Genomic DNA, 21,200 nt, shown 5'->3' with positions numbered 1-21,200 from the left:
GTGTGTGTGTGTGTGTGTGTGTGTGTGTGTGTGTGTGTGTGTGTGTGTGTGTGTGTGGCAATGACATCGGTTGTCTTCAAGGAAAATCTTGCAATGGCAGCTTGCCAACGTTGTCTCTCACTGTCTGGTCGCACACAAGCAGACACACACACATTTACACAAGCTGCCTGGCAGGGAGCCATTTCTGCGCTTCCCTCAGTGCCGGGGGTTTGTGTGCGAGTGTGTGTCTGCGACCAGATGGGTGTCCGACCCGTTGTTTCTGCACTGTGCCAACACCAGCAGCCCCTGTGCACCATGGCAGCTTCTTTGTGCTCAGTTCAGACTTCTTGAATGGCTCTTCAGCAGGACACACACACACACACACACACACACACACACAGACACACACACAGGGGAATGCTGTACCATCCTCACACAATCCTCCCGCTCTCTCTGTTGTGTTGTTTGTGTTTAGTGGCTATTTCCAAACAAACACACATTTATGGCAACTTTTCGCACACTTGCACTTCCCTCTTCAGACTTTGACCTCCGCTCACGTCTAACAAGGTCATCCATGGATGGCTGGACTTGGACTCTCAGCGTGTGTGTACAGTGTGTGTGCAGTGTGTGTGTGTGTGTTCTTTCAGAAGAGACCTCAGGCTAAGTGTGCATTTGTGTCTCTCTGCATGACTCTGCTGTCAATTCTTTTTATTTTTTCAACCCTTTTACAAAATGTTAGTCTGCACACAGGTTTTTGAACACATTTAAACATCATCATTGCCAGTAGACGTGATTTCCATTACTGCCAACTGGAGCTGGAGTCAATTAAAACCAGTGTTTACTGCAGATTAATTTGACCAGAGGGGTAAATGATGTTTGTCTCAATTCCCGTTGCAGACAAAAGCCAAATGTTAGCGTGTGTTAGTGGGTTTTTGACCAGAGGAAAAGACACTTTTGTGTGTTTCAGGGTAAAGTTTTCCTTGTCTTTTCCATTCAAAAGTCATTTCTAGCCTTTGCACATGGCCTCTAAGAGTAGATTAGCTGTTGGGGATGGTAGGCTCAATTGGCAGTTAATTTATCCAGTATTTTACACGCCAGTCAGTCACTATCCCAATCCCCTCTCCTCAGTCCCCATGTCGGGTGAGCTCACAGCTCCTAATGCAATCATCGATATCAGGAGAGGGAATAGCGAGCGCTGTGGGGGCCCGGAGGGGAGGGAAATCGCCTATTCATGTTATGTTAATGCGAGTGGTGATAGAGAGAGATAAGGTCCCACTGGGGGACGCTGGTCCTCGCAGCTCGGGTGATCAACACGCTGCAGCTGTGAGGGCGTGCGAAGGGAAGCAGAGGGCTGGCGTGTGTGTGTGTCTGTGTTTGCAGGAGTGGCTGTTAATTGGTGGTTGGGGTTTCAACAATAGAGCACTAATTAGGGTTGAGGAATGCATGCACGCAAGTCTCATGTCTAATGCAAAGGAATCCGTCTCCATATGTTGGGATAAATGGCCTGGGAAGTTACGGGGAGCGGCTAATGATGAGCAACCGGGTCCAAAGCTAACTGGCTCTCGACTGGTTTACTCCTATACGGCCGATAAAAAGGAGAACTCTACTGAAGGAATACATGTTTGAAAAATCATAAGCATTTGTATAATTAATAATCAGGCGCCTAATTAATTCAAACGTGGGCACCCACTGCCCTACATACACAGATGCACTGAGTTACAGTGAGGAAAGCAGCAATGACAACTTCCAAGCTTGTAGTAACAGCTCTTAATAGCTCAAGCTATTATAAAACATCCTAATCCGTTGTAGCTGCATGCAGCAGGAAGTCAAGTCATATAGGATCTGTGGGGGTAAACTCTGTTCTGGTGTGAATGGGCCCCGCCGTAGCCTCGCCTGTTAGCCCTGCCAACGACTTGGCTCATTATCAGCCGCCAGTGCATTACAAGGTTTTCTCTCTGCTTATCAGTGGACTGTGAAAGTCACCTAACTGGATTAGCCCACAGCTCACCAGCCAGGATGAGACGGGGCCCAGCAGGAGGCCTCCCGCTCGCTTCCAGAGTGCGTGTGAGATAGAGAGCGAGCGAGCGAGAGAGGACGGAGCACAAAGAGAACCAAAAGGCGATCTGTGTCCGTCCTTTCTGTTTTTGCCCGACATGCACTTCATTGGACGCCTGCGCACGAACGGCTGCATTGGGCGTTTGAGGCCAGGGTTGTTCTATTCAGGCAGTTTGTTCCGAGCTCGCTGTGTTGCTCTTGAACTATTATATTTCAAAGTCTCACTGACGAGTGTGTTCAAAAGATCCAAACTGTGATTCAGTGTTTTTCCAGACAGGAAGCCAGCCACACTGTCTCAGTGCAGCTGTTTATAGCATCGCAGATCTGGGGATGGGGATGTCAGTCTGTCGGTCACCTGGTCATTCCACCACTTTGGCCCAGACTGATTTATCTATTACTCCTAGACTGTTTTCAGACATGAACTTTGAATCTAAAAAATTTGGTCTGGATATTTCTAGGGTTTGTCTTTCACATATGAAGAACACAGCAGGAAAGGTCAGGATCAGTCACGTTCCCAACAACAGGAACATTTCAGATGAGTGGGTGGAGTCTTGGTAGAGCCTGCAGGGGGCAAGGCATGCTGTATTCATTCTACTTCAGTCACATAAAAGTTTGTAAATTGGTCCCTGCAACTTTTTTGAGAATTTTGGCATCGGCCCTCATCGCCAAACGCTCTTGATTCTCCTTGTCTTTCCACGTTGACATCTTCGTCGGTGTCATCTCGTGTATGGCGCCTCTTTGTCCACATGAGATATTTGTATTCTTCCAGTTTCGCATCAGTAAGAAACAACATTTTTCTGATCTATTATTGCATAGCTGCAAACTTATAGTTCTGTGGACAGAGGGATGAAGTCCACAGGCTTGTATTTGTGGTGTCTGCTTTGTCTCTTTCTATCTAAGTAACATATTTACTATGGTGTAACTTCCAAGGTCGACATTCACTGGCATTGGGATGGTTATGCTAAACAAACAGCTTTATTTCACTTGACTGAACCAAGCAATTACACTTGTGAATCATGCAATTATTTCTGTATGTTTTATACAAAAATCCCATTGACAACATAGTGTCTTCGTTGTTGAGCAGCTCTTATCAGTTAGTTTCTCAGTTTCCTTCTGTATTCAACGTGCTGGTAATGGTTTCAGTCTCGCCCCTTTCACAACCACTTGATTTATGAAACCAGCTTGGCTGTTACACGACTGAAATTCTGCATTCCTTCTTGTCAGCTTGTCACTATTTTTGCTGACGGTCCAGTATCTGGGCTAAAAAGTGTCAGCGAGAATCCACAGCATGCAACAACACCATGAATATTTTATCTGGCGGTGCAGGAGCCAGTGTGGAGGTGCTCTCTGTCGGATGTGTTACAGACGTTCTGTGTTAGGGATTTGGTTCAGAAATTCAAACTCTGTATATCTTCTTTTTTTTCCTCCGTCTTTCTCAGCACCCCCGTCTGCCTGTCTCTCTCCCGCCTCGCGATCTTGTTTTCCAACCGCTTCAGTTTGAAGTTTGAACTTTGAAGACATTTCTCCAGTGCCCACCGTGCAGTGCTTGACATTTCTGACATTGTTTCTAATCTTTATTCTGTTCCTGTTAGCTGTGGCTTGGATGCGGTTGTTTACGACGACAGCCAGCCGTCACTCCTGACCCCATTCATCTCAGTGTGTGTTCCTTCTCTCTCCCTCTCTCTCTCTCTGTATCTACTCTTGTACAGTGAAAGGTTCTTCGTCAGGCTGAATAAGAGCGGCTTGCCCAAGTCGCCGGAGAAGACAGAGAGACAATGCACGCTGTTTGTGGTGAGTGGTGTAGTAGTTTAAACTTGTGTAGAGCTGACCTAACATTGTCATGCTACATTATGCAGACAAAACCAAGACGCTCAGTCAGTGCCCTGCAACACGTTTACAATGATTGAATTGGATGCTAATGTGTATTTCCCCGTGTCATCTGTCAGGATTTGGGAAGCAGCGATTTGCGAAAAGACGTCTACATCGTTGTGCACATCGTAAGAATAGGTGAGAGTTACGATGCTGCTTCTTTAATCTTCTGAACACAACATGCTTTATTTGTCTTCAAATCCCTCAGGCTTTAATAACAGTTCTGTTGGCACTGTCCCTCTTTGTGTTTGTGTGCAGGGAGGATGGGAGCAGGGGAGAAGAAGAACCTGTGCAGTGTGCAGTACCGGCGGCCGTTCGGCTGTGCTGTCGTCAGCATCGCCGATCTCCTCACCGCTGACTCGAAGGACGACCACCTGCTCAAGGTTTATGCGTAAGTCACTGCAGACAACTAACACCTAAGTTATTTTCTTCCAAATATACCATCATGACGCAACTCACAACTCAAGAATCTAGTGCAACAATTGCCTTTTAAGAAGCTCCATGCAACTGCAGGCAATTCAATTCAAGTCATCTTATTACCTCATAGTCTAATTAACTGGCAGCAGCATCAACATTTCACAAACAGAAGGTAGAGGTTGCACTTTTCCCTCTTGCACTTCAGAGGTTGTGTATTTTGTTGCTTTTTTTCCGTCTACCAACAGCCGAGGAAGTGTTCTGTGATCCATTCCAGTCTGCACAATGTCCCAAGGGACAGAGAAGGCTACTGTCGACACAGTAGTTTGACCTAGATTATATCTGGATCAGACTGACTGGCCAAATACACTGAGCTCAGGAGAAAACACAACCGCTTTCTCTACACCTGCACTAAGACTGAGAGCTTCCAGTTGGATTAGCATTCAAGTTCTCGGTTGAAAGATGTTAGATGAGTGGCCATTGCAAATAGGAATTCGATCTGCATTAAGGCAACAGCCTAGTAGACACGCTACTAATTTCTTGGGACAACTTAAGTTAACTTGCATCCAATTTTAGAGAAAAAAGTCACTTTTCTTAAGCCAACAATCCAGCCTGTGGAAACAGTTGAATTGTTTCTTCTGTGAAAACGTCTGCATGGGTTTGGATACCACAAATTTCTATCAGAAAGTTTCAAATTGGGGATTTTGGATTTGTTGCCTTATGAGAAATTAAGGAACCAGTGTTATCTTTGTCTCTGTTTCTCCTGAGCACCCGAAATTCAATAAAGTTCAAGACTCGGTTATTGGAATTCCAATTATGAAAATCTCTAGTTCATTTGTTCCATTTTATTCATTATCTGTTTCTCAGGTGTAACACAGAGAGCGAGTGGCACCAGATCCATGAGAACATCATTAAGAAGGCCAACTCCAGATACAACCTGTCTGGATCCAACACCGGTAAGAGCCACATCTCTTTTAACCAATATTGCTTCCTCACATTTACACATCGCGCTTGAGATTTAAAACAACGAGGGGGTTTAGTCATCCATTATCCCGTGAAGACAAACTCAGCAGCTCACTTGCATCATCATCAGCCTCTTTCCATGTGATAATCAGCTTCCGGTCAGTCTGACTCAGCGTTTATGTGCGTGGGAAGTTCCTCTTTCTTCACATGCAGGGAGCTCGCTGTTGCAAACTCACTCAGAGGATTTGTTATAAATAAACTCGTTTGCACTATATGGAACAACAACGTCGGCAGTTTCCCGTAGCAACAGGTTGGCGGAGAATTAAGACACGGAGTTCTTCAAACGTCAAAGAAATGTCATCTGATATTTGAAAGGATTGTTTTGCTCCGAGGGCTGTACATCCCTCCTGTGGATTACAGACAGCTTTTTTCCCCCCAAAGAAATCATCAAGCTACAGCTGTCAGAGGAGTTGTGTTGCCAATAATCTTGTGTATGCAAACAGATGATGAACGTCTTGATTGTGATTTCAAATTACAAGGTGCAGTGGAGTCAGAAGCAGGAAGCGAGATGACGTGCTGTAGTCGTTCAAAGGCGTCGGCCGCTGTGCAGCTGTTTGCATCGGCAGGTCAAATCGTTCATCCCTTGATGTGATTTACATAAATGCAAACTTTTTTCCAGGCTGTAATTTTCATAATGGTAAATGTTCATTTTCCACGTTCACCCAGCTGGTTGTCTTCTCACGTCTCCCTCGTGTATTCTTATAGGAACATTACAGCCCGGCTCCATAGAATTGGTTGATTATTGTTGAAGGAGTGTGAAGCATGCAAACTGAAGCGATGGAAGATGAGGCTACATGATATGAATGTCAAGAATCTGTGAGACAGATCTACTGAGTCAGCTCCTCTTTCTACCTTCGCTCCGAACACCAATAATTACTTGAGGAGAAGTCGTACAGCTCCAGTGTTTTCGAATTATCATGAATAGGCTTGAAGGGATACGGTAATTAAACTGAATGACTACAAAGCCGCGAATAACCAAACTGCAACATCCAGCTCAAATCTCAGGTGGAGATGTAAAGCGTTTGCATTTCTGAGCAGACTCAAAAGTCTATATTAATTCAGGATAAAACATAAAACTGAGGAATGGCACTTAAATGGACTCTCAGGACGATATAAGGTAGTAAAACATTTCCGATCCTGATATATCGGCCGACATACATATATAAAAAAATTGGCAATGATTTCCTAGATATCGTTATCAAACCCCAACATATCAATGTATTTGGGGCTTGATATTTTAAACTTTAATCATAGATTTTATTACAAAAAACTGTAAATAAAAACTCAAGTAGAGATTAGTAAGCACAGATATCATTGTTGTAGTTAAACTTAAAGCAGACAACTGATGAGTATGTGTGTCTCCAGTAGAAGCTGCACAGTGTTTTGTGCCTGCTGGTTGTCATTAAGACTTTTTCTCATCAAAAACAAACCTCACTGACAGAAGGCTGCATGTTGCCTGGAGAAACCGTATTTCCTTGTGATGTTTTTTTCCATCTTGTACGTGTTTGCTTCAGGCTTTGATTTGACAGCATTATGCACACTCCCCCAACACAAACACACACACACACACACATCATAAACAGACGTAAGTGAATTATATGAATGAGTTTGTGTCCTTCTCTGGCTGCAGTTTATCACAAACACTTGGATGTTAGCTATTGATCAACTGTCCCCCCGAGACATTGATCTGGCCGAACGGGCCGATTTGCTGCAGTGCTTCCTCTTTCAAAGTGCATTAGAGAAGAGCTGCAGCTAATTCACACAACTTTGTCCCAAAAGACTGTTTCCACCACTTATCTGAATTTGACATTGATCCCATGAAATGAAGGAAAAAGCGCTTTAATCACAAGGCAGAGGTAATCGCTTCAATTTTAAAAGATAATGAACGCTCGATACCAGGTTTCATTTACGTGTTATGAGCACCATTCATCTGTCTGGGCTGCGTGTATTAATCACCATTTTTATTAGCTCCCATAGTTCAGTTTCACTTGTCAAGGACTGTGCTCGGATTGGCTCTTTTTAACTTCCTCTATCCCTTTTAATTACATCACACACACACACACGCACACACATTCACTCTGCTCTGCCTCTGGCGTGAGTAGGACTGGTAACGTTTGAGACAAGTTGCCTTTTTGAAGATCCACATTCAACAACTGGTTTGAAGTAAACTAAAAATTTCTAGGTAACATCCGTCCCTCCTGCTTATCATGTGAGGGTCACAAGGCACTGGATTCTATTCCAGCTGACTTGGGTGAGAGATCAGACTCCAAAACAGACTTAATATCTAGACTGTAGAAAAATGTGTCCGTTCTTTACAACTGTCAACAGAACCGTTTGAGCTCTCCTCCAGCCTGTGACCTGTGATTACACAGCAGAGCAGGAGGATTATTCAGACTCTCTTCTTTCTTGCGTGCGTTCTTTCACAACTTGCGGTCTTGAGATGTTCATACATGCCTCGCGTCAGGGGGTCACACACTACATGAACTTTCACCTAGTGAGACCCCCGACTAGTATGTCTGCTCTCCAAACTGCGTTTCATCATGAAGAGTGAACTTTTCTTAACCTGTGTGTGTTTGGACTGTGGGAGGAATCTGGGGCGGACAAAACCCGCATCAGACACAATGAGAACATATAAACCTCATGGCCTTAATGTCTGAGATTGCTTTTTATTTTTCTTGCCTTTAATTGCACGTACATCACAGTGTCCTGCCCACTCTTCATGCAAAACAGCTGTAGCATCGCTAACCGCTCAGTGCTACTCGTCTGAAAAGTCAATTCCTTCCAAAGGGGGGAATACTCTGCCGTGGAGAAACATGACAGAATACGTAACACTTGAACGCATCATCTTTCGCAAACAGGTCAGGGTCTCCTCTTCAGCATGTTTCAGTAAAATGTCCGTGCAGGAGTTATGGAACACCCTGCATAATTTAAAGGCCACCATTTATTATACTTAGTGTCAGGAGGGCAATTAAAACAAGAGTGCAGTGGACTGAGATAACGTAATGTGCGTATATGTGTGTGCCATTTGTGCGCCTCGTCTTTGCACGAGTGTGTGTATGTGTGTGTGTGTGTGTGTGAGCCGCTGTGATCCTCTCCTCTTAAACAGACCTGGCAGCGTGCCAGAAGTCTCCTATTAGCAGCCAATTAGCAGGGGAGAGACGAATGCACGGCCCTTAGAATATAAAGAACACGCGGTTGTTGGGTAATAAAGCGGCAGCGAGGGAGAGACAGTTGTTTTGTCCGCATGTAGCCTAATGAATATCTCATTCTTCTTTACCTGCATGTTTCAGGGTCACTCTCGGGATGATCAAACTCGAAAGACGAGACGTAGAGTTGATGAGAGGAGAGGTTGATTTTTCGTTTCGCTTGTAGCCCAGTATAACTGTTGAAGCGTCTTTCATAAGACTCTGGCTGAGCGTGAGTCAGGTCAGGTAGTTAATTCGGCTCCCACCTCCACACGCAGGCGTAGGCAGCGACAGAAGAGGCTGCGACAACTCCAACGTTTTGTTTTGGAGTTTGTGACGAGGCAGGCCGGGTGGGCAGAGAGGAGCAAGGGTTGAGATTGTTTTTTTATTCTTTTTTATTTTATCAGCCTCAGCTCCATCTTTCAGGCAGAATAGTAATGAATCTGGTCTGCCTAATTTTAGCCCGGCTGTAGCTTTTAGAGCATGTTTGTGTTTGTGTTAATGTGTGTTTTGATGCCAAAGGCTTGATCCACATTAAGGGGCCAGCAGATTAGGCCTGAGTGGAAAAAAAAACCTCTCCCCTGAACTTAATGGGACTCTCCTCTCAATTCCCACCGGACCTTTGTGCCACTTTGAACTACAGTTGATGGACTGTGTGTCGGTTTGAATTATTTATTATTTTGGTATGGCTCCAAATACGGATCTAGGAGTTTTGTTTCACTTTCTCTGCAGCATTTCCCACAGAATTCATTCAATCTGAGGCAGTAGGAAGGTTTACATTCTCGCAAATAAACGGCCCTCTCATGGGGCCACAGGATCCGACTGTTACCGATCAGATTTGCGAATGTCAAGGGTCAAAGTTGAGGTTCAAAGTTCACCAAAGTTGAACTCCACATTGGTGGAGAATGAATAAATACATTGGTGTGGTGGTGATATTTGCTTCGCCTTCGCGCATTTGTGACCATGCGCTAAAGAGGGAAAAACGGGCTCTCACATGTGAGAAAACTCACAGTTCAACAACTTTATGGTCGCCGATATTGCTGCACAAAGCTATACAATGCAGCAACAGAGAAAAACACCTCACAAACTGTGGCAAGACAAATTTGAATTTGGCGTGCAGCCACAGTCGAGGTAACATGGCAAGATAGGGTATTAGCTGTAGCTCTGTACCGCCGTACAAAGGCAAACCCCGTTGACTCAATATTTGTCTAAATTTCGACTAAGAGTAGACTTGTGTTTTACCAGAAAGAGGTATCATGGCCACAGAAAGATGTTTCGGAAAATGTTTTAAAAAGTGATTGTAAACCACCTGGCATCTTAGTATTTCCTTTTTTCCATTCCACATAACTTAATAAAACAAGAACATTATCCACACATGACAGAATTATGTTTTCTATATTAGTGCGTTTCTATGAGATACTCAATTTGGCTCCAGCTTGAGAACCTGAAACCTCTTTTTTCCCCTCAACCTCTTCCTGCTCTGTCTCTGCTGCTCTGTTTAGTTTGGCACATCGCGAACACGTTTACAAACAAGTCACGTCTCTTTGTTGACTCTCAGTGACGGAAATCTCTCGCAAAGCTAATGAACCATTTCACCGCTGCCGCCCAACTTTCCTGAAAACATCCACAGCAATAATCGTCATCGTCGACTTGTCTCTCTGGTGTGCTCCCTTGCTGTTTAGCTCTTAATGTATCTGCCTCTCCTTGTCATGAGCACTGACAGACACTCACATGCACATCAAGGAGCTGTGTATCTGGAGCTTTGTTTTAATTTAGCTGTGCTGACATTTGAAATTATTGCATAAGGATATTGATTCCAGGCAGCAGCCTTTATGTAGGATTTCCTCCTGTTAAAAAAAAAGCGGTGCCTGTCTCACAGGCTGTTTGCATTTGGGCGTCCATGCTATTTTTATGGACCTACGTGTAGAAGATGGCAGGTTTAACAGATATGGTCCATCCAGCTGAATTATTCCCTTGTTAACATTTTTTCTGAGTTCACAAATACATTATTTGTGTCTTTGGTAGAATATATGAGGTTTAAAAATGGCCATGTTGTTGCTGCAAATACAAATGTACTATATACGTTTTAAATGTTGCCGTTTTTTCATTTCAGGCCTGGCGGTGGCTCTGCAGCTTCTCCACGGTGACATCGAGCAGCTGAGACGGGAGTACATGGTCCTGTTCACCCGCGGCGTGTCCATCACCAGGAAACTGGGCTTCTCCGACGTCATCATGCCAGGTAGAACATCACGAACACAGCATGAACCAGAACTTACAGAGCAAGTGTTTGAAAGAAAGCAAAGCTGTCGTCCTCCGCAACCTTGAGCCAGATGTTCAATTGTCCTCCTTCTGAAATCATCTCTAGTTAAACTTCATCTAGTGCTACATGATACATAAATAAATAGGCCTACATAAAAAACAGATAAGAAATTATTTTGAACCAACAAATCGATGGGTGAAATCAGGCTCAGAAAATGAAAATATCTGATAATACATTAGTCAATTGAGCTGAAACTTAACAAACTATGGCTTTAGGTTATATCACTGCTGACCGCAGAAATACAGAAATGAAAAACTCAATTTAGTCCTGGATGATTGAAAGAACATGGATTCATTGCAAAAAAAACTGAAAAGAGGACTTTCCTGCTTATTGCACGTTGTGTCCTTGCTATGTGGATCTAAGAGTCACCTTCACATCTGAATGAACAGACATGTACCAAAGATGTATAAAAAGATGTCCGTGCACCAGAGTCTCTGTCTCTGTGTGTTAAAGTTTTTGGATTATTTTTTAGTTTTTGTTTTGGCTTCACTGAATTTTGAGAAGTTTCCTTATTTTTAGTTTCATGCAAATAGACAAACTAGTCTGATGGTGGATGAACAACTCAGCCCTACACAGTATTACCGCCTAACTAAATTATTTAGCTTCTTTTGAGACTTCCTGGAATTATTTGGACATTTAAAAAACTCGTAATTTATTTACTGTTATGCTTACAGCTGGGTTAGAAGAAATGGGGATTTCTGGTTTTTTTAATTCCCTCATTTAACTTCCTTGGAAACCGTTTCTTCCTGGAAAAGTAAAGTGTGGTGATCACTGGAGGAGCGATATTTAGTTTATTCATCAAAACTACAATTTCCAACCAATAAATTATAAAAAAAACAATCCAGTTTTTTTGCTTTCTCAGTTAAATGTTTTTTTCTTTATGATAATCTACACTTGTTTCCTAAGTAAACTGAATTAATTTATATCTATATCTTTATAATATGTACCTCCGACCTGATATTTTAGCTGGCATCCTTGAGGCTAAGAACTTAATGATGTGTTTTCCAGTGTTTATATATAGTAGACATTGATCTGCCTCATCATCATCCCGTCTGCTGTAGTTGCCTTGGTAACGCTCGCTGCGTGAGTGATCTCCACCTAAGGGCGCCCTCAGATAGATGAAATATTCTCCCTGATTCAGGTAGATAGACATCACTCATACAGCCTGCTGCTCGAAAAAGGACCCCTGCAGAACCCCCCCCCCCCCCCCCCCCGGGCCTATCTGGATGGGGCCTCGTTGCCTAGGTGACAAATGTACAGCCACTTGAATGTCTCATGATGTAATATGTAAGATATTTACATATACAGGAGGGAACGTATCAAAGGGAAAGCGGCTGAATGAGCTGTCTCACCCTTTGTCTCCTCATTCATTTATGAGCGCTGGACGTCAGGGGACTGATTTTTATTCTTTTTTTTTGTCCTCAGCAGAGCAGTTCTTTTAAATAAGTGAGGTGTGCTGCCTGGTCACTGAGATAAAGAGGAAGCCCAGACTGTGGGTCCCCCAGCGTCTCACTAACACAGATTTATGTTCACTGTCTTTGTCTTTGTCTGACTACAAACCCTGAACGCTGAGCGCTCTCACCCTTTTTTCTGCAAGTGTACCTCTGCCCTTGGGCTCAGGAAACCGTCTCCCCTTCTTTTCCCCCCACTCTCCCTCTTTGCTGGATTCGTGTCTCTTTGTGTCTTGTTCCGATTTTTTTCTTTCACTCTTTTCCTCGTCCAGCAGCTCTGCCCCCTACCTTTCCCACTTCCTGTTTTCCCATTGTACGTAAGAAAACTGCTCCCTTGTGTGTCTACCTTCCTGAAGTCTTTGTGTGTGCGCTGCCAGCCGACAGTATGTGTGTGTATAGAATGCCTAATGTTGCCATGGTTACTGTTGTTAAGAGCAGAAAATCAATGCTGACCCTCGAGATGGAGATATGATGAGCACACGCACACACTAAGGGAACTTATTTGACAATGTGTCAGACTACAGAGGAAACAGGCCTGTCCTTTCTCACCCAGATCACTTTGACTTCCTCTACAGAAGGAAATTAAAGTGTTGCCCAAGCCAGACATTGTGCATTCAGCTGCATTAAGAACAAAAAAAAAACGAATATTACTTCCGAGGATTATTCCCTCACACTCCACTTGACCAAAGACTCAGAGTTGCATCAGAGTTCATGGGTCATATTTTTGTTTTTATGATTCCCACACTCTGTATACACTGTTTTTCTTCATTGTGCACATGTATGTCGGTCATGTGTAAACATTATATCCCCTATATGGGCCAGATAACCCAATCAAATCATATTATATTCGTATAGCTCTTCAAAACCATCAGCCACAAAACCTGCACTGGTAGTATCGCTACAGGATCTGATATGGCATATTCTAAATCATGCATTCTCAGGTGGTCAAAGTTCATGAGCTGAAGCTTAGATGTCATGTCAGCAGAAGATTTATCTTTAAATGGCCACAATGTAAAAGCTGTCCACCGCTGTCACGGACTATTACACCAGAAGTTGTCGTCAAGCTGCAGACAGATCATTAATAATTCTTGCTCGTATGCATAATCAATGCCCTGTCGCCTTTTTTTTCTTTCCCCTGTTCCTACAGGAGAGATGAGGAATGACCTTTACATCGCACTGGAGAAAGGAGAGTTTGAGAAGGGAGGGAAGAGCGTCGCCAGGAACGTAGAGATCACCGTGTACGTGCTGGATATTGACGGACAGATCCTCAAGGTAAGAAAACATCTTTTTCACAAAGACCGTCACTGTTATCAGGAAAATTCTTAATTTCTGAAGTACTTTAAGAACAGTAAAAACCTTATTTAAGATCTTATTCAACTCACCTTTTTACTAAATAGTATGTGTCTTTCTTTTGGAGCCAAGCTCTTTATTTAAATATCGCTGACCCAGGTGACAAACTGAGAAGTGTCTTTCCAGTGTGTTGCTCATTTCTGCTGCAGCACAGTGACAGTCTGCTTCTGTGGTTTCCTGCGCAGCCTCGGCCTCAGAAAGAAAATAGACTCAAATATAACCCTGCTGCCACCGCGCCTCTGCCGCCGTGGCGCATTCAACCCTCACACACACACACACACACACACACACAAACCAGGTCATTCCTTCCTCAATTAGCATTTGTGGCGCGTGTGTACGGTTTTCGACCCATGTCTCACATATTAATTCATCGCGTGCTCGCTCTATACCACATCCTGTCATGGCCTCTCATTTCCTCTCTCCACTTCCTGTTCTTTCTCTGCATCAGTTGCCTCCTCCCGCTCTGCTCACTGTCTCGTTCTCTCTCCGTCTTTCAGAGTCACGTGGCTGCCGGCTCGGGGGAGCCAGGTGGGGACGAGTACCACTCCCTGGTGCTGTACCACAACAACAGTCCGCGCTGGGCGGAGCAGATCAAGCTCCCCATCCCGGTCGACATGTTTCGGGGGTCGCACGTCCGCTTCGAGTTCCGACACTGCTCCAGTAAGTGGCGCTGGGACTGCCGATACTCGATCACATCGCCCCAGACAGATTCATGCATCCTCTGGAGGTGCAGCAGTAAAGAGGTGTTGTCATGGAGAACAAGCACAGTGAACATTCCACTTTTCTTCCAGCTTCAACCTGCCAACCATGCAGCCTCAAGCCCCAAGGCTGCTGCCGCCTCAAAAATAGATTATTTCCTCATAATGCGCTTGTTTCAGTATTTTCATAATGAGACTGTTTGTCCTACTCCTCACCTCCTAATGAGACAAAGCTTTAATTATGACCAAAATACGGCTCACCGGCCTCCCCCGCCCTCTTTCTGGGCCACAGGGAGAGAAGGCTAGATCTCCTCTCTCATAACAAGCTGATATTATCAGGCCAAACTGGAGTTTGCAGTAGATATAGTAGCCTTATTAGCACCGCCAGTGCTAGCGTTACCACTCCAGGGTTGCCCATTAGGAGCCCGGTTCAGGAGCCTGTGGGGACACCAAACTGAGGAAATCATATCAATCTCACAAATTCAGGGACAACTTCCCTGTGCAGACAAAAAGAGGGAGAGAAAAGCTCAATTTTGTTAATATGCTTAAATGGTCTTGTATTTGTAGCTTTTATGCAGCAGCTGTATTTGTTAATTTGTTTGCAGGGAGTTGAGAGTTGTTCCTAAATGAGGCTAAAGGGGAGTTTAAGGACCTGACAGCCTAAGTAGTGCAAATACTTTGTTTTGTTACAGCTGACTCTTTGTTGACTTCCTCAAACAATTGAAATAATTTGTCGTCGTAGTCGTACTTTACCTTTACTGCTGTCAGAAGAGCCCCAATTTCATTTTTCTCTCTTTTCGTAGACAGCATAAAATACGAGGTCTTTGAACGTTTAGAAATTTAAAACCCTGAATTCCCGACGACAGTGTAATGTATTTGCTCCACATACATACATCTATCTATCCCCTACCTGTTCTGGCAAGCTCCGCTAAGCCTGCATTTCTCACAGCACCACTTAATCTTCCCTAATCTCGTTGTGCCCAAGTCTGTGAAGGTTTATAGATTAGAAAAACCTGTCTGAGGAGAACCACACACAACGAAAAGCAAAAAAAACAAAAACCACATACAAGCAATAAATTCCCTGGTGTGAAAACTTAATCACAGCAAAGTAAGACAGACATAAAATGTCACCGGTGGAGTAACTCGTGCTTCCCCTGGGGGAGACAACACAGACACAAAACATAAACACAAGACTGACGCTGGATGAATGAATCTGAATAGAAACCTTTGCTTCCTGCTGTGCGCGCTTTAGCGCATTATTGTCAAAGCAGCAGATAAATCAGATTACATGTAATCATGCAAATGATGCCCAGAGCTTAAAAAGCTTCTTAAATACACAGAGGCACCGTAATCAGACGCTGTTTGAGCTGTCGATCGAGGTTGTTTAGAGGGCTGGGAGGAGGAGGAGGAGGGGGGGACTATGTGGGTATAGATGCATTAGATGTCACGCTGCCCACAAGAGTGTTTCCATGCTATGGTCGGAACTTGATGGTTTCCTGTTGTGTTTCTCATCAAAATGCATTGCGGTTGTCATCGAGGGCTCATCAGGGCTGCTCATCTCTCACAAGCACCTAATATCACTTCTTAACCAAAACAGATGTTTGTATGATTAACAAGCAAATGTTTTAAATTATTTATATGCCTGTCACACCTGATTATTTTTCTTGCTCTTTGTTTAAACTCTCTAATCACATAAATGCAGCACATTTTGTCTATATCCTCCATGTTATGCTTTTTTCACATTCAAAGTACATGAACACATCAAAGCCTGACCAACAACTTCACTAGAGAAAGTAAAATAGATCTGTGCAGTCCAGATCCATGTCAAAGTTTAATGGGTTGTTCTCTGGCCCGTGTCCCACCCTTCCACCAAGTTTTATGGAAGGTAGTTTTTGCATAATCCTGCTGACAAAGTTGGTGTGAAGACTTTGGCAGAGGTAATACTGTTTCTCCGCTCCGCAGCACAACTCAGTCTACCTTTAACTTCTAGACATAATAGTTCAACAATAGTTTTCTGCCCCAATGAAAAGTTTAAAATTCTGAGTTGTTCTTCTTCTCTCCTTTTTCAACATATACACCTTAGACTGCACTATGAGGAAAAGCAGCATCGGTGTCACAATATTATCTTTTGATATGTATTTGCTTGCTGGCAGCCTGTGCTGGTGTGTTTTGGACTCAATGTCATGTCCATGTGTTGTTGTTTGGCAGCTAAAGACAAGGGAGAGAAGAAACTGTTTGGCTACTCCTTTGTTCCTCTGATGCAGGAGGATGGCAGGACTCTGCCAGATGGCACCCATGAGCTCATTATCCACAAGGTAAGACCCACTCACCCTCACTACCAACACTCGGACAATGACACAGTGCACTGCAGAAATGTTCATCTATATCTGTAAATTTGGGCTACACAGTTATATTTTGATTCAATTTCAGGATTTAATACCTCATATTTGAGATTAGACATTATATGAACGGACATAACAGTAGATGTCTCCAAGCAGAGGGAACAAATGTTCATGATCACCCAGTGAATTTGTCATGTGTGAACCTACTCACAGTATTGTGTCACACAGGTCGTCAAGGCTACTTTATATCTAGATATGATCACGCAAATCATTTGCTCTAAATAGCAAAACACGGTCACTCTGCTGTTGAGCCGTTTGCCGCTGCAGCCTGACAAACAGCTCACATCCCTCCATTACAGCTCAGTGACTAACGTCCACTTATGCAACATCGCCAAGCTGTGAGGTTTCAATTTTTACCACAAGTGAGTGTTAATATATGTCTGTTTGCTCCTGTAAGAAACACTTGGCGCTCGAATGGAAGTTGGCACATTTCATTTCAGGCCGAGGCTGATGCATGTCGTCTCAGAGCGGCAGCGCCCGTCTCTATCTCAGTGTTTAGTTTTGACCTTTATGTCCAGTTTCTGCGTTTTACAGACCTTCGGAGACTCCCAGTCATCTTTTCACACTTTTCGTCTTCGACACATCAAACGACTAAAACAAATAAAATGTCCGTCTTCCTGAGTTAAAAGCCTGTGCGAGATCCTCTTGGGTGTAATTGACAATAATTGCAGACTACATGCTTTTCCTCAGCTGCAGGCAAGAGGGGTGTGTGCACAAACGAGGCTTTTGCGGAGAGCGGAAAAAAGCATGGAGCACAATAATACATTTTATTGCTGTGGCGGAGCAGTGACCAAAAAGTCTGATTATTTATTCCGCTGTTAACTCCGGTTTATTTTAGATGTCTTATAAAACAAAGTCTCCTCTTATTATGGTCCTCGTTTTTTTTTTTCTTTCTCAGATTTACTGTTACATAACTTCCTAGACTGAGCCTGCCAGTTCGGGAGGACCACTTTGGTTACCTGGTGTGTTCCCACCATCGGGGTGGACGGGGAAGAGGGGGGAGTTAAGGGCCCATTGTAATGCCAGATGGAAGTTGCTGAAAAGCTCAATGAAACCGGCATGGCCTAGTTTCTCATCAGACCCAAAATAGACAGACGAATCAGTCCAAACTGTGTGGAAGCTTTGGAGCTCAAACAACCTCAGCTGTGCACCAGGGCTCCGCATTAAAGCCCTGAAAATAACTAAACCTCACCATTATGTGCAGTCTCTTCATCGCAACAGAATGGAAACACATCTCAGAAACCACATCATGTTGTTGATGCTCTGGGACTGGTAGATTCACATGTTTCAGTCATAACTAATAAACACCCGGCAAACCGCTCATAGTTGATCCAGACTCATGTTGACAAATAATCTGGCATTTAAACAGTGTTTCCATCATATCTTTAGCATTGTGGTAGCATCGCCTCCTTCTCCTCATTTAAACTGTGCTCTGTTGCCTCTCTTGTTTCTCTTCAGTGTGAGGAGAACACCAGCTTGGCCGACTGCTTGCGCTACCTGAAGCTGCCGTTCTCTAAGGCCAACCTCCCGTCCAACAACCAGACGCTGAAGGGCACCAAGGAGTCTTTCTGGATCACCAGCTTCCTCTGCTCCACCAAGCTCACACAGAATGGTAAACTAGACTCTGGGATTGAGTCGTCTTTTGGCTACTTGCCTAGCGAGGTGTGAGTTAACTTGTATATTGCGGCACAATCTAGTCCCGTGCATATGTATAATTCAGAAAGCGAAGCACTGAAGCACTGCAGCCAAAGATGGTGATCAACACCTCACATAGGGCAAACAAAAGGGTGAACTGCCACATGTTTAAGGTAAATGATGGATGTTAATACCTGGTCTCAAGAGAAAGTGAGAAAGTATGTGTATGTGCATCCAGGCTGCAGAGTACGGATCTGTAGTCTTATCTATGATGAAAAAAATCCTTATCCAACTATGAGGATGAATTAAAATATAGTGAACTTCAAAGGAGACGTTTGTTTTTCTTCACTCAGTTACTTTTGCATTTCAAACGTCACTATATTACCAGTCAAGTGCATCTTCAGAATTTCAAACACTGTGAATAATTTTTCTTTTTATCTCATAAAATATCTGGTAGAATAAATAAACAGAAAAAGCTACGGACAGAATTGACTTCCTTAATATACTGGAGTCTGTTGGTGAATTGATTACGAGTATTTGCTGAAGGAGACTTTATTTGACAGATTGCAACAAACAAAGCAACCACACGCACAGATAAACAAGCAGATGCACACATGGACACAAATTCCCACATAAAGTTGCAGACACGCACGCTTCAGATTGAACAGAATCCGAAGAGACGGCTGAAAGACTTTCTTCTCCAGGTTTATGTTTTATTCATGCCTACGTTTGGGGGCCGTGTCTCAGGAAAATTACTTTATATCTCCTTTATCCCTCTGCACTTGAAAATATAATTTATCTGGATTTTGGGGCTTTAATTGAAGAGTGTGGCGAGGTGCGCGTAACAAACAAACAAAGACGTTTCTCTTCTGCTTGTTACTTCTGATTTTCCTATCTTCTTCATTCACTGTCTTGTCTCCCTCTTATTTCTCTGCAGGTGATATGTTGGACTTGTTGAAGTGGAGAGCGCACCCCGAAAGGATCAACGACAGCCTCTCCAAGCTGAAGGAGATCGATGGCTCGGAGATTGTCAAAGTAGGCTCACAGATCATCACATTCTCGGGCCCCCTGAGTTCTCCTGCTCTCTCTCTTCTCATAGTATTGATTGTTTTTGATTGGATTTGAGTCCACGTGTGTTTTTCAGCAAGTTCTGTAGAAGTGGAGTTAATTTAAAGCTTCAGCTCTGTGGCACTAGGTTCAAACTTATTTTTTCTCCCTCTCCCGTTGCCAGTTTCTTCAGGACACACTGGACACTCTCTTCGGTATTCTGGATGAAAGTTCTCAGAGATACGGGCTGAAGGTGTTTGACTCACTGGTAAGTAAGTCGTCCTCATGGTCCACTCGTTTCCGTGGAGGTTTTGTGATATTCTCCGTTTCCTTTGTGTCGAGCACAATCTCATCGCATTTCAGTCAAACCCAGAGAAACAGGTGAATGTCTCGTGATGTATCGCTCCAGAGCTCGCTGAACCAATCTCACCCTGGTCATGCTGCACTGCGCCGATAGAGCGAGGTCGGGAATCGATATCTCTCTCTCTCTCTCTCTCTCTCTCTACGTCTCTTTTCTCTCTGTCTGTCTCGCTCTCTCTCTTCATCAGTCTCTCACACTGACACAAGTACACTCTCTCCTCGCAGTGCAGCATTATAAATGATGGAAAGGTCCAGCGAGCCGGTGCAGTCATCAACTTTCCTTTTTGTGGTTTCTGAGATCAATCCAACAAGTCTGACAAGTGAACTTTCGGAATGGCTGTAGCTTGCTTGTCATTATTGATTAACTTTCAGTTTTTTGGGGGTTTATGGGATTTTATTTCGTTTTTTGATTTGTTTTCTATACTCAAATGTGTAATCTACTATTTTTTTTCAACCCCATCAATTTCAAGTTGAAAATTCATAAATCAACTCTTTCAGAGATATCACTATAATTTATTAAATTAGTTGTCTTCAGCAGTTTAATCTCCCTGAAGTCCTCAAAGAACCAAATCTGTTTGGTAAATGTGTGTAAATTTATTGACGAGATATGCATCTGATGAGGGTGTAGTCAGGAAAATATATAATTTTTACTTTGAATATTTCACTCAGTGTAAACATCAATATCTTGTGACGTTTTTACCAATATATCAGTGGATAATTCATGGGTCTTGACGAAAAAAATTCCAGAAATGAACACGAGTGAGTGTTATGTGGTTCCACATGATTAAATTTAAGGAGACTTGTTTGTTCTTGGTGGTGATATGAACTCTACAGATTGCTTTTTACAACCTGATTTATTCTTAAAGTGACTCTTATCTTGTAATTTAAACTGTTTTCTGTGTCGTCAAAATGAAAGCTCATTTTATTTTCCTACGGCTTGCCCGAATACTCCTCGTTAGAAAACTGTATTTTAAAGGGTTAAAAGAAGGGCATGTTCTATGTAAAGGAATCCTGTTTAATAATCAATTCTCTTAATACATTACGTCCAGGTCCATATCATCAACCTTCTCCAGGACAGCAAATTCCAGCACTTCAAACCCGTCATGGACACCTACATCGAGAGCCACTTTGCTGGAGCTTTGTCCTACAGGTACGTGGGACGATGATATTTCTGCCTTCATGTCTGTGAACGTGGCTGTTTTAAGACGACAGCTCGAGCCTGCAGTACTGTATTATAATGAAGTGTCACATCACAGGCAGTTGTAGAGGTCAACCGGCATCAGAGCTGAGAGGCTGCTCCACTCAGCTCCAGGCTTTGATTTGAAGTGCGAATAAAATGGTGCCCCCTGGCTGAGGAAAAGTGAATTATTAAATCACATCTCTTCTCCTCCCATCTGTCACAGGCTAAGACA

General features: G+C 43.4%; 1 protein-coding gene across 1 annotated transcript in view; it reads left to right on the top strand.

Annotated features, from left to right (window-relative positions):
- dock4b (dedicator of cytokinesis 4b) overlaps nt 1–21,200 on the top strand; it is a 109,164-nt gene that overhangs the window by 45,687 nt on the left and 42,277 nt on the right. The window contains exons 9-20 of the mRNA XM_061071210.1: nt 3,744–3,825; nt 3,981–4,041; nt 4,162–4,294; nt 5,185–5,273; nt 10,639–10,764; nt 13,444–13,568; nt 14,144–14,306; nt 16,553–16,659; nt 18,205–18,358; nt 19,319–19,416; nt 19,613–19,696; nt 20,838–20,938. Of these exons, the coding sequence (XP_060927193.1) occupies nt 3,744–3,825; nt 3,981–4,041; nt 4,162–4,294; nt 5,185–5,273; nt 10,639–10,764; nt 13,444–13,568; nt 14,144–14,306; nt 16,553–16,659; nt 18,205–18,358; nt 19,319–19,416; nt 19,613–19,696; nt 20,838–20,938 (1,323 nt within the window). The remainder of the gene's footprint in view (nt 1–3,743; nt 3,826–3,980; nt 4,042–4,161; nt 4,295–5,184; nt 5,274–10,638; nt 10,765–13,443; nt 13,569–14,143; nt 14,307–16,552; nt 16,660–18,204; nt 18,359–19,318; nt 19,417–19,612; nt 19,697–20,837; nt 20,939–21,200) is intronic.

This window comes from Limanda limanda, chromosome 1 (genome assembly GCF_963576545.1).
Source record: "Limanda limanda chromosome 1, fLimLim1.1, whole genome shotgun sequence".
NCBI classification, from domain to species: domain Eukaryota; kingdom Metazoa; phylum Chordata; class Actinopteri; order Pleuronectiformes; family Pleuronectidae; genus Limanda; species Limanda limanda.
This window is presented reverse-complemented; position numbering and strand designations above follow the sequence as displayed.